The 14,668-nt window shown below is 38.0% G+C and overlaps 1 protein-coding gene across 1 annotated transcript; it reads left to right on the plus strand.

The window, feature by feature from the left end:
- LOC111375901 lies at positions 1–1,027 on the plus strand. The gene is made up of 2 exons (XM_022998819.1): positions 1–795; positions 903–1,027. Exons 1-2 carry the CDS (start codon positions 204–206, stop codon positions 929–931), a joined length of 621 nt encoding a protein of 206 aa, XP_022854587.1. The 5' UTR covers positions 1–203; the 3' UTR covers positions 932–1,027.
- Positions 1,028–14,668: the final 13,641 nt, after the last annotated feature.

Here is a 14,668-nt window from a genome sequence, read left to right on the forward strand (position 1 = left end):
CATCTGCTACTATATCTCTCAATATTAACTCTATTCTCATACTTAATGAGACAAACTTCAAGGATTGGAAGGAGAACTTATTGATTGTTCTTGGCTGCATAGATCTAGACTTTGCTCTTCGGACCGAGCAACCCACTCCTCTTACGGAAGAAAGTTCACCTGATGAAAAGATGAACTTTGAGAAGTAGGATCGCTCAAATCGCATGAGTCAAATGATCATTAAGCGCGGCATTCCGGAAGCCTTTAGAGGTGCAGATACCGAAGAGGTATCTAATGCCAAGGAGTTCCTTGCTGAAATTGAGAAGCGTTTTGCAAAAAACGATAAGGCTGAAACAAGCACTCTTTTGCAGAGCTTGATTTCAATGAAGTATAGAGGCAAGGGGAACATAAGAGAGTACATCATGGAGATGTCTCAAGTTGCTTCAAAACTTAAGGGACTAAAGCTCGAGCTGTCTGATGACTTGCTCGTCCATTTGGTATTGATCTCACTTCCTGCACAATTCAGTCAATTTAAGGTTAGTTATAACTGCCAGAAGGAGAAATGGTCTCTAAATGAGCTCATTTCATATTGTGTGCAAGAGGAAGAAAGGTTGAAGCAAGAAAAGATTGAAAGTGCTCACTTGGCAAGCACTTCTAAGGATAAGGGTAAGAAAAAGAGGAAGGAATATGAAGCTGCTCATAAGGGTCCAGCACAAAAGAAAAAGAAGGAAGACAAAGGAACATGTTTCTTTTGCAAAAAAACTGGACATGTGAAGAAGGATTGTGCCAAATATCGCGATTGGCGTACAAAGAAAGGTACACTTCTTACTTTGGTCTGTTCTGAGGATAATTTAGCTTCAGTACCTAGAAACACTTGGTGGATAGATTCTGGTGCTATTACTCATATAAGTGTTTCTATGCAGGGCTGCCTGAACTACCGAAAGCCAAGTGATGATGAAAGATACATCTATGTGGGTGATGGCAAATCGGTGGAAGTTGACGTAATAGGCACTTTTAGGTTGTTATTAAGAACTGGTTATTATTTGGATTTGAAAGACACTTTTGTTGTACTGTCTTTTAGACGGAATTTAATTTCTATTTTTTTGTTGGTCAAATTAGGTTATTGTTGTTCATTTGGAAATAATCAGTTTAGTCTTTTGTTAAATTCAAATGTTATTGGTACTGGTTCATTATCTGCATATGATAACTTATATTTGCTTGATATTATTACATCATATAATGAAACCTTACATGTGGAATCACGTGGTACTAAACGCAAATTAAATAAAGAAAATTCATCAAAATTATGGCACAAGCGCTTAGGTCACATATCAAAAGCTAGAGTTGAACGACTTGTGTCAGATGGTATTTTAAATTCCCTTGACTTTACGGATTTTGATGTATGTATTGATTGTATAAAGGGAAAACGGACCAAAACAAAGAGATTAGGTGCTAATAGAACTTCGGATGTTTTAGAATTGATACATACAGATATTTGTGGACCGTTCCCTACGGCTTCATGGAATGGTCAACAATATTTTATATCATTCATAGACGATTACTCACGTTATGGGTACCTATATCTCATTCATGAAAAGTCTGAGTCACTGTCAAAATTTTTAAAACTGAGGTTGAAAATCAACTCAACAAAAGGATAAAGAACGTTAGATCTAATCGTAGTGGTGAGTACTACGGCAGATATGATGGATCAGGTGAACAATGTTCAGGACCATTTGCCAAATACCTAGACGAATGTGGAATCGTCCCTCAATACACTATGCCAGGATCACCTAGCATGAATGGTGTAGCTAAAAGACGAAACAGAACTCTTAAGGACATGGTAAGGAGTATGATTAGTCATTTAAACTTACCAAAATCACTCTGGGGAGAGGTACTAAAGACCGCAGCTTATATTTTGAACAGAGTACCAACTAAAGCTGCTGCTAAAACACCTTATGAGCTTTGGACAGGCAGAAAGCCTAGTCTAAAGCATTTTCACGTTTGGGGATGTCCAGCTGAGGCTAGACCTTATAGGCCACATGAAAAGAAATTGGACTCCAAAACAGTAAGCAGCTATTTTATTGGCTATTCTGAGTGATCTAGGGGCTACAAATTTTATGATCCCACACTTAAGTCAATTTTTGAAACGGGAACTGCAACATTTTTTGAGGATGTTGAGTTTGGAGGGAGAAATAAGGTTAGAGACATTATCTTTGAGGAAGAAGTTGAGGGAAGATCGGTCTCGATTCCTACTATTACTTTTGACAATATACAGGTTTCTATACCTATCATTGATCAAGAAGTATATCCAGAACCTCAACAAGACAATGTTGAAGAACTTTCCACACAAAATGAGGTAATTATTCCAGAAGTACTAACTCAACAACCTCAAGAACCAATGCCATTAAGAAGATCCACGAGAGAAAGGAAAAACGCTATTTCAGATGATTTTATAGTATTTCTCCAAGAACATGAGGAAAATAATGGAATGATGGAAGATGATCCAATCAATTTCCATTAGGCCATGCAGGGTTCTAACTCTCGACAATGGATTGATGCCATGAATGAGGAGTATAAGTTTATGCAAGACAATAAAGTTTGGAATCTTATCCCATTACCAGAAGGTATGAAGCCCATCGGTTGCAAATGGATTTTTAAAACCAAAAGGGATTTGAAAGGTAATGTGGAAAGATATAAGGCTCGTCTTATGGCTAAAGGCTTTACCCAAAAGGAAGGCATCGACTTCAAAGAGAGTTTCTCCCGAGTTTCAACGAAAGACTCTTTCAGGATAATTATGGCACTTGTTGCACATTTTGATCTTGGGTTACATCAGATGGATGTTAAGACGACGTTTTTCAATGGTGACATTCACGAGACAATCTATATGGTACAACCAGAAAACTTTGTGTCTGGAGACCCGAAGAATATGGTTTGAAAATTAAAGAAATCCATCTATGGGCTCAAACAAGCTTCCCGTCAATGGTACCACAAATTTCATCAAGTAATTATCTCATTTGGTTTTGAGATGAATGCTGCTGATGATTGTGTATATCACAAGTTCAGTGGGAATAAGCATATTTTCTTGGTTTTGTATGTTGATAACATACTGCTTGCCACTAATGATATATGCATGTTGCACGAAACCAAGAGATTTTTATCAAGAAATTTTGAGATGAAAGATTTTGGTGACGCCTCTTTTGTATTAGGGATTTAGATACATCGGGATCGCTCTCGAAGTATTCTTGGATTGTCACAAAAGAGTTATATCGATAAAGTGCTTAAGAGGTTTAGCATGCAAGACTGCAAATCAGGTGACACCCCTGTCGCTAAGGGAGACAAATTTAGTTTCAAACAGTGCCCACAAAATGACCTTGAAATTAAGGAAATGCAGAAGATTCCATATGCATCAGCTATTGGGAGTCTAATGTATGCTCAAATTTGTACACATCCAGACATAACATTTATTGTTGGAATGCTAAGTAGATATTTAAGCAACCCTGAAATTGATCATTGGAAAGCAGCCAAAAGGGTTATGAGGTATTTAAAGAGAACAAAGGATTACATGCTCACATATAACAGATCGGATCAGTTAGAGATCACAGGATACTCCGATTATGATTTTGCTGGATGCCAAGACAGCAGGAGATCCACATCAGGTTATATCTATCTGCTAGCTGGAGGAGCTGTTTCCTGGAAGAGTGCCAAGCAGACACTCATAGCTTCTTCTACCATGGCTGTAGAGTTTGTAGCATGCTATGAGGCATCTAACCAAGGAATATGGCTGCGAAACTTTGTCACTGGGCTGCGCATTCTAAACGGCATAGAAAGACCACTAAAGTTATATTGTGACAATAACTCGGTAGTTTTGTATTCCAACAACAACAGGAGTACATCTAAGTCAAAACACATTGACATTAAATTCCTGGTCGTGAAGGAAAGAGTACAAAGTGAACAGATTTTCATAGAGCACATTGGGACGAACTCCATGATTGCGGATCCGCTTACTAAGGGATTGCCACCCAAGGTCTTTCATGAGCACACTGCTCGCATGGGTGTCAGATTTATTGAGGATATCGTGTTTTAGTGGGAGTTTGTATTCTTATTGCCTTATGTTTAATTGGACACATTTGTGTATTTGGATATTTTTTTGTACAGAGATAAAGTATTCAGTTCATTTCACTCTGTTATTATATTCAGTATTGATCTCACTTAAGATATAAGGTTGGACCAGTTAGAAATAGACATGTTTGGATCACATAACATGTAATTTTCATGCTACGCTTCCATGATTGATCTATGTCATTTGGTTGTACGGGTATACGTGACCATTGATGGATTTAGTCACGTTAAGTGTGACGAAAATCGCTTTGATCCTGCATCAATATGACTAATGGACGAGATTGTTTGGAAATACCCTTTTGTTATGATAGCAAATTTTGAGCTCATAAGGTTGTGCATATTTAAAAGGTTACATGTATGGCCCAGTGGGAGATTGTTGGAAAAATTTTAACAATTGGGGCCACACATGTATATGATTAAAGTGTACCTTGCTATCTTGTATTTTTAGTCCATTAAAGTGATCTAATTAATTTAATTTTGGACTAATGGGTATCAATTATTATGGGATTAAAGTGTAGAGGCCGGGTAGTTGTTTTAAATTGATGAGGGGCCAATTTAAAACAAATAAAAGATGATAACTGCCTAGCAGTTATTTATCATGGGGTCATGGTCTCCAATTGACGTGATTTTTCTGATAACCTCTGCATCCCCATCATCAGAGAGTTTTTTTCAAGAATTCAAAAAGAAAATCACGAATCAATTGGAAAATTGTAACCCGTTCAAAATCAATCACAATTATGGATCAAGGTACGCTTCCACTTTCAATTTGTTCTCTTTGATTCAACGTGGATAAATTTATGAAATGATTAAAATTGGATTATAAGTTCCTTTCAAATCTGGAAATCTGGATTTAAATTCTATCACGGGTTTCATGTTTTACTTTCCCAAAACATTTGTATGTCGTAGGTATGATGGTTTGTTCGGCTTCCTTAAAGTTCTCATAACTGCAAATTAGCCATACAAGTGATACTACCCTTTTTTTTTTTTAATTTCAAAATAAAGCATCCTATACTTATCTATTACTATAGGCTCACCAGTTTGTGCAATTTTGTTTACAAATTATTACAAAAATAATTAAACACAGGCTCAAGAAACTTCTACCCAACTTTATATCTAGAAAACAATGCACATTTTCCCCAGCCAACGTATTACAGACAATGTCATTGTTGCTCAGGATTTCGTACATTCACTGGGTAACAAGAATAATGGAAGTAAAGCCTTCATGCTGCTTAAACTCAACATGAGTAAAGTTTCTGACCAAGTGAAGTGGGTGTTTGTAGGCCGTGTTATGGAGAAAATAGAATTTCCTAGTGGCTGGGTGAATTTGGTGATGTCATGATCTCAATGGCCAAATTTAAGTTCAATTTCAATGAGGCTCCTAAGAAGAGAGTCATCCGCGCCAGGGGCTTCGGAAGGGTTACCCAGTATCCCCATATCTTTTCATCGTGTGTGCAGAGTCCCTCTCTTTTTTAATTTACAAGGTAGAGGTTGATGGTGAGATTGTGGAAGCAGAGTGCTCAAGGGAGGGACCCTGGGTCAGTTACATGTTTTTCACACATGACTCCACTGTACTTTCTCATGCTAGAACCTTGGATTGTCAAGCTACCCCGAATAATCTTTCGATACATGAGAGACATTATGTCAAGTAGTTAATTGGGAGAAATTTTGGATGACATTCAGACCTAATGATATACTTGAGCACAAGGCATTAATCCAAAATATAGCCCCCGTTTGGCCCCCATTTTTTGAAATGAAAATGGATGGAATAGTTTATTTTTTTATTTTTTTTAAATGAGTAGTTGAAAAAGAAGAAAAAATTTTCGATTTATGAGTAATATTATTTTATGAAAGATTGTGTGATTAAAAATAGGAGAGAGATAAATGAAAAGTAATTTAATGGGAGCCAAACAGGGGTATAATGTCTTCGGGATGCTAGGCCTCATGAAAGATACTTAAAAACGGATTTCATTGTTGGGAAGAACAAAATGGTAACTTTGGGCAATTGAAAGGAAGATTGTGGATAAGGGTGCAAGGGTTAAAACAGTGCTTATTCTCCACAGGGTCATGAGGTCTTGGTCAAGGCGGTTTTGCAATTTATCCCAACCTATATGTTGTTTATATTTAAAATGCCAGAGTCTCTTTGCAATAATTTTCTAGTTATTTTTCAACGATTATGGTGGGATTTTAAATAGGGGTGGAGGAAAATGGCATGTGTGAAATGGGATATGGCTCAAATTTCAAGACTTGAGGCATTTTAATAAGGATTTTATTCACAGGATCTAGCCAATTATAGGGGACAACTATTCCCCCTGTATTGACCTCGTCAACAAATCCCTTGTACATGGGGAAATATTCCTTTAGCCCTTGTTTGAGTCCCTTTTTTCTTCAAAATACGTTTTTCAATAGTAATTTACATCATTTCAGCCACACATTTTTAATAAAATAATATTACACGTAAATCCAAAACTTTTCTTTATTTTTTAACCACACATTCTCCATCACAACACTATTCCAAAATACATTTTTTTAAGAAAATGGGGCTCAAACAACCCCTTAATAAAACCCAGTTTGCTAAACAAGTTTAGAGAACTATGACAACTGATACCTCTCTAGTAGCAATGGTCTTGAAGGGCAAATACTTTAGGGGATATGACTTCCTAACAGTGGCATGTCCAACAAATGCATGTTTAAGGCTGAGCGTCCTTTGGAGAAAGGAACTCATAGTTCGTAGTTTACGATGGTAGGTAGGAATGTGGGGAAAATTAGATTTTTGGAAACCCACGATTATTTAGACAGCCGAGCTTTTGATTGATCACAGTCTTACATTCTGAGGTTCAGAGGGTTGCTAACATTATGCTTCCAAATAGAGGATGGAATTGCGCAAAAAATAAAATAAAAAATAAAAACTCGAGAATCTTCTGGCCAGTGGACAGGGATATCATCACATCTATTCAAGTAAGTGTAAACATGAGGGTTGATAAGCTCATTTGGCACTTTGAGAAGAAATGTGAGTACAGGGAATGAAGGGGTTATTGGGTCCTATATGGCTGTCTCTGGTAAGAATTTGTCCCTTAGTGCTCTAGTTTGCTTACTCATTGCGTCACTTGTTGAAGATGTTGAAATTGGTTCGTGTGGCTTCATTCCTCATAATGGAATAAAGAGGTCCACAAGCTAGCTAGTTGTGCTACTTTTTCTCCAGCTATCCATAGATGGATTGCGTGCATTCCTCATTTTTGGCACCATTTGTGTGCCTTAGATTTTTCAATGCGATGAGTTGTGACCAAAAAATCACTAAATACACACAAAATAATAAGATCGCAGCATATATTTTACTTATTCATAAAACACTAAAATGTTCATAAAACACACACAAAATAATAAGATCGCAGCTATTGTTATTGCATTCTCTTTCATGACTTCGTGAGAATAATACCTGATGATGCCATTTAACTCCTTCGTGACTTCGTCCGACATGGAGGGCCGTGAGTCCCCGACTACTCATGTTCATCCATCGTGTCCAACTTATGTCCCTGGGATGGATGATATAGACCGGGTCCAGCGTCCTTGACCTCTTTATCGGCCTTTTGGGCCACCAATGGCTAATGTAGGGGACCTTAACCTTTTGCTTTCTATTTGAACTAAGTCTTGATGTTAAATGAAATATATAGTATTAGGTAGAATTAACCACATTTCAACTATCTCTCGTCAAAAGTTTAACGTTTGTCAGCTAATAATTCTAATTTATATTAAATTTTGTCTCATTTAATTCAATGGTGCATTTTAGATTTTGTTTCAAGCAGACAAAAAGCTTAGCCTCCTTTTGTATATGAATTTTTAAATATTTTATAGATTGAGTCAAAATCAAATTTTAATTTTAACTACTGTTAGTCTACAACTTATTATTATTATTCACACATTTCATAGGATTCGCTATTAATGTCTTACTATTTCCTTTTATAAATCTTTATTATATTTTTCAATCAAGTTAAGTAGAAATTTCAAATGTAAGGAGTACCAAACAAAATTATAATTGGTCAATCTATTAATCTCTCTATCTTTTAATGTAAATGGACAAAAGGGCAAAGGCCTACAAATTCCAAACGTGGTGACATTCACACGTTAGAACTTTCTTCCTTGTAGAAAAGATCATGATTCTTCTCAAATCAAAAGAGATAAATAAATAAATCTCTCGACCATGAAAACAAGTCATTTTATCTGCCTCTTTCTGTTAAAGCATGATTTCACCTAAGTTTCGTGTCCAATTCGACGCTTGAAGATATGTATGGTTTCACCTCATGCACCCAAAAGAAAGCTCAAAGTCATGTCATCAATCTAATAATATTTTGCTCTTACTATTTGAACTAAGTATTGATGTTAACTATAATATATTGTATTAGATTGGATTAAAAAAAATTGTTAATTATACAATTTATACTATTCTATCTCAAATTACCGGTCCGTCTTAACATTAATTCTTCACACAAACTGTCTTGGTCTTCCGCCGATAACCAGAGAAATGGTTGTCTTCTGCTACACGGGGATAATTTAATCATTTTATTTGCAAAACTATAAATTCTCTTTTTTATCTTCTAGCATCTTCTAGGGTGAAGGTTCTTGGTAAAACACAATTTAACAATGTAATCGGAGAATATTTATTTTTTAAAATTATGATCTTAACTTCAAATCGTATTAAAAAAAATAAAAATAAAAAGGCAGGTGATGTAGGACCAATTGAAGTGATTAATGGTAGAGAAGATGATCAGTAGTAGATGAGAAGAAGAAGAGGAGCATAAGAAGGGGAAAACCAGAGTGGGGAAATAGTGGAGAAAAGGGAAGAGGAGAGGGAAGAGACATGAATAACCAACGACCAAAATGTATTTCATTCATCAAACTAAACTTTCAATCCAAATTACAATAATATAAATAACAAAATAATAAACTTGGACTTGGGCCAAACCCATATACAAGCCCAATGAGACACAAAGCCTAAAATAGAAGAAAAATGGCCCAATAAATGGTCCGATGAGGATAATGTCCGTATCAACTCTCCCAAGGTGGGAGAAAAACTCGATCCCATCGAGGAGGTAGACCACAAAAGGTTGTTGTCAATCTCCTAGCCACAAACTGAGCGGTTGAGCAAACTTCTTTCGATGTCTATAGACACGCAAGGGTGGTGGTCGGGGTACGGGAAGATCTTGTTGACTCCTATAATGCTCCAACAAATTAGGATCAAGTTGTTGAAGTGTCTCTTTGGAAATCCAAGTACAATTAGAATCAGGACGGCCCTCCCAACGAATAAGGAAGCGCTGAATGTCTCCATCCTTAGTTAATATAGTCTGTGCATCTAGAATAGCATCAATTTTATCTTTATGTACTGCAGCAGGTGGAATTTGAGCATGGATAACGTGTTCAAGATGAGGGTCCAGAGATGGAGGTGTGAAAGGATCATCAGCGGGGTGAAATTGGCCTTTGTAAGCAACCAAGTCCTCAACATTAAATGTAGGGTGGTAGCTAAAATGTGAGGGTAAGTCAATGACATAAGCATTTGGACTAACACCCTTTGAAATTTTAAAAGGACTAGCACTACGAGCTTGTAATTTGGAAGTAGGCCCAAATGGATGCCGTTCCGGCCTAATTCGAATCATAACATAATCTCCAACATTAAATTCAACGTGGCGTTTGTGCAAATCGACTCGAAGTTTAAATAGTGCATTACTTGCTTCCAACTGTTTATTGATCTCAATATGCAAGTCACACAGATGTTGTGCAAAAGACTCAGCTGACATAGACACACTAGCATGTGGAGACATGAGAATAAGGTCTAACGGCTTCCTAGGCTTAAAACCATGAACAACCTCAAAAAGACTCATACCTATAGACCGATTCACTGAACTGTTATATGCAAGTTGGGCAGTAGGAAGAATTAAGTCCCAATTCCTAAGATTTTCTTGGACTAGACACCTTAATAGATTACCAGGATTGCGGTTAACAACTTCAGTTTGACCATCCGTTTGTGGGTGGTATGTAGTAGAAAATTTCAGTTTAGTGCCAACCATACTCCATAGGGTTCGCCAAAGATGACTAGTGAAATGAACATCTCTATCCGAGATAATGGTCTTAGGGAGACCATATAGCCTGACGATCTTATGATAGTATAATTTAGCAACCTTAGATGCATCGGATGTTTTGTTACAGGGAATAAAGTGTACCATCTTCGAGAAGCAATCGACTACAACGAAAATGGAGTCGTGTTTCTTTGGAGTACGTGGCAACCTTAGCACGAAATTCATACTAACGTCTTGCCAATGACAACTAGGGATGGGGAGAGGAGTGTAGAGGCCTGTGTTCTTCCTCTTTTGCTTAGATCGCTGACAGGTGTTACATGTGTCAACAATCTTGGCCACATCTATTTTTAAATTAGGCCAATAGAATTGACGTTCAATACCCTCTATGGTCTTATCACGCCCAAAATGTCCAGCCAACCCGTCAGCATGACTTTCCCACACTATAAAGTCTCGCACTGAAGTCCTCGGGATGCACAACTTATTGGATCTAAAGAGATAGCCCTCATCCAAACAGAAACCATCAGTGGTGTCCAACTCCCCATTTTGCAAAGCAAGAAAGTCTCTGAAATCGGGACATGACTCGTACTCTTCCTTAAGCATTTCAAACCCTATGACCTTAACACTCTTGAAGGACAACAAGGAGATGCGACGGCTTAAAGCATCAGCAGCTCGATTTTCAACACCCTTTTTATGCTTTAAGACAAAAGAAGAGGCCTACAAATATTCGATCCAGCGGCCATGCCTAGAATTCAATCGTCTCTGGGAATTAAGGAAACGAAGGTCCTCATGGTTCGAAAAGAGGATAAATTCATGGGGAAATAAGTAATGACGCCAATAGCGCAAGGCTTGTACAACTACATACAACTCCTTATCACAAGTCGAGTACCATTGCTTGGCATCATTTAATTTCTCACTAAAATAAGAGATAGGATGACTTTCTTGACTCAAGACTCCACCTATTCCTAGCCCTGACGCATCACATTCGACCTCAAAAACTTTGGAAAAATCTGGGAGTCACATGATAGGAGTCTCTGTCATTCGCCTTTTAATTAACTGAAAGGCCCTAGTAGCTTCCTACGTCCAATGAAATTCTCCTCTCTTCATACACTCTGTGATAGGATCCATGATCGTACTAAATCCTTTGATAAAACGACGATAAAAGGTAGCTAAACCATGAAAACTCCTAACATCATGTATGTTCTTGGGGTCAGTCCACTCAACGATTGCCCGAATCTTTATAGGATCAGTAGATACTCTTGTAACGAAAACAACGAATCCGAGAAACACAATTGTATCCGTGAAGAAAGAACATTTCTTCACATTGGCATACAAGCTTGTTGCATCGTGAGATGATCTTGATGTTGTTCCCTTATTTTGCTATACACAAGGATGTCATCAAATTATACGACAATGAATTTGCACATGAAAGGCTGAAGGGCTTGTGTCATCATCCTCATAAAAGTACTTTGAGCATTGGTTAGTCCAAAAGACATTACTAACCACTCATATAGACCATCTTTCGTTTTAAATGCAGTTTTTCACTCATCTCCTAAGCGGATCCAAATATGATGATACCTATTCTTCAAATAGATTTGGAAAAAGATTGTGGCACCAGCTATCATATCTAGCATATCATCAAGTCGAGGGATGAGAAAACGTTACTTGGCAGTGATCTTATTGATAGCGCGACTATCAACGCACATCCTTCAAGAACCATCCTTCTTAGGTGTCAAAAGGGCGGGAACTGCACAAGGGCTTAAGCTTTCACGGATGAAGCCTTTGTGAAGGAGTTCACCCACTTGTCTCTGGAACTCGGCATGTTCAGTAGCGTTCATTCTATAGTGAGGAAAGTATGGGAGAGACGAACTTGGAACCAAATCTATAACATGTTGAATATCCCATAAGGGAGGCAATAGATCAGGGAGGTAGTCAAGAAATACATCCTTAAATTCCTGAAGAAGTGATTGGGTTTCAGTAGGGGTCGCTATTGGGGAATCGGACAGGACTTCCATAACAATCACAGCAAAGATGACTGAGTCATTTACGATTGTCCGTTCAAATTCTGTAGAGCTAATCACATGTAATCCTTTTTTCTTAACAATTTTTTTGGCTTGGTGTAAGTCAACAGATTTTGGTGGTAAAGGATTAAGGTGAATCTTCTTTCCATTAAATACAAAGGAGCATAGTTACATCCAAATCAAACAACCAAGGTCAACCAAGAATGACATGTCTGATATCCATAGAGATGACATCACACCATATATGATCCTTATACTCGGGGAACTGGATAGGCACAAGAAACGCTCTTTCATAGCTATAGAAGAAGTGTCAACCTAAGAAACACTATATGGTTGGAGGTGCGGGACTGGCTTCAATCCAGGACGGGATACTGTGGTCACAAAGATTGCGTTAATACAGCTCCCACTGTCAACAATAATCTTACAACCCTTATCATTGATCTTGATGTAAGTATGAAAAATGGCATGACGGCGCCAATCATCGACATCCTTAAGTTGGGGTAAGGGTACAACGTACAACAATCAATCGAGAGGTGTCGGGGGCTAGAGAGGTAGGACCTAGACCAACACGAAGGGTACGAAGGCAACCTAAGAAGGTATCCTCATTGTCACCCAAATCGTCAAACTCTTCAAAGTTAGGCTCATAGACTTGGTCTTCTAAAGTCTCATCAACGACATCCTTCTGCTCGTCAATAACTAAGGCTTGACTCGGACATCTAGATGAGATATGGCCGAATCCCTTACAATTGAAGCATTGCAAACGAGAAGAAGTTCTTGAAGTTTCAGGAGCTTTATCTTTATTGTCTAAAGCAGGGAGTGCGTTAGACGGTGGAGGTCCTAGAAGAGATTTGACGAGAGGAGGTGGTGCCGATGAGATGGATGGACGGTTATCACTACGCCTTCCATATGAAGTCTTAGTAATTGACTAGTAATTTCGAACTAAGGAATAAGCGTGATCGAGAGTGGTGACACCTCGAAGGACAAGCTTACGTCGAAGATCCTCTCTTAGGCCCTGTCTAAACCTACTTAAAGTCATAGCTTCATCATCGACGATATGGCATCACATTCGGAGCTCATCAAATTGAGTAACATAGTCATTCACTGGTCGGTTTCCTCGTGTGAGGGTATTCCACTTGTCTAACAAGTTGCTTCAATAAGAGGGGTAAATACTTCTCTTGAAGGCCGCGCTTCATTTTCTCCCAACTTCGAACGGGAGGTGCACGATGCCTATCAAGAAGGTCTTCAACGTTTTTCGAAAAAAGTTGGGCAGAACCAGTTAATTTCAAACTTGCAAATTGAACTCTTCGATCCTCTGGTACTCCATACCATGAAAATAAAAAGTCCATGTCTATAATCCATCGCATAAAAACTCTAGGATCTAAACAGCCATCGAAAATAGGAGCGTCTGATTTGATGTTTCGAAAGTGAATGAGTACCATAATGGTCATGGTCTTGTTCATGATTGTGCTCCTATTCCCCATTCCTTCGCCCATGACGAACATGCTGTTGACTACCACGTCGATAACGATATGGTATGTTATGAAACGCTTCAGAGTTATTAGCTTCGGTTGAGGGAAAGGTTTGTTCTAAATTGTTGACCCTAGCAGCTAGTTCTCTACTCTCTTCACGAGTAGCAGTCACCTCAATTTGGACGGTTACTAATTGAGCCTTTAGTTGAGCTGATTGTCGAGTAAGGGCATCAAATTGAAGTGATTAATAATAGAGAAGATTATCAGTAGCAGATGAGAAGAAGAAGAGAAGAGCAGAAGAAGGGAAAAATCAGAGAGTGGGGAAACAGGGGAGAAAAGGGAAGAAGAGAGGGAAGAGATGTGAATAACTAACAACCAAAATGTATTTATAATAATATAAATAAAATAATAATAAACTTCGGCTTGCGTCAAACCCATATACAAGCTCAATGAGACATAAAGCCTAAAATAGAAGGAAAAAATGGCCCAACAAATGGCCTGATGAGGATGATGTCCGCATCGACAGGCTAGACCAGCCCATCTCGCAACATTGGCAGGTTTGTGAGTCAATGCAGTTGGGATCATGTTTGGACCATATAATTTTAAAAGATCCGATTCAGGCCTACGTGAGAATAAATCGAGTCTGAATGCAGATGGATCGACTCACTCACTTTGATACCTTTAACACTCCGTTGACGAGCCTTTAATTTGAATATGGTTCTCTTTGGCTATGTAAAACTGAAGTATACTATATTTGGAAGACAACCTTATGTGACAAAATCAAAATTTATTCTGGCCATTTGTGCCTTTTCTTGTTGTGAGACTAGTACAAGACTGTGGAGTCATATTAAACTTTTGGTCTATGATGGGTTCTTTTTCTATTCATTTCCTTGACCCTGGCCTTTGTAATCAATTTTAAGTAGAGTCAATTAAATCAATGATCACACAACATTATCGTAAGTTACTATTTGTTCGCTCAAATTTAAAAAATTACTCACTACTCACTTATATTTGACAA

This window comes from Olea europaea, chromosome 2 (genome assembly GCF_002742605.1).
Source record: "Olea europaea var. sylvestris chromosome 2, O_europaea_v1, whole genome shotgun sequence".
Classification (NCBI taxonomy): Eukaryota; Viridiplantae; Streptophyta; class Magnoliopsida; order Lamiales; family Oleaceae; genus Olea; species Olea europaea.

Excerpts from the sequence above, each read along its gene's own strand:
- LOC111375901 (XM_022998819.1), top strand. The coding sequence starts at position 204 with ATGAGTCAAATGATCATTAAGCGCGGCATTCCGGAAGCCTTTAGAGGT. Across the intron at positions 796-902 it reads CGATTGGCGTACAAAGAAAG|GGCTGCCTGAACTACCGAAA; the intron begins GTACACTTCTTA and ends GTTTCTATGCAG.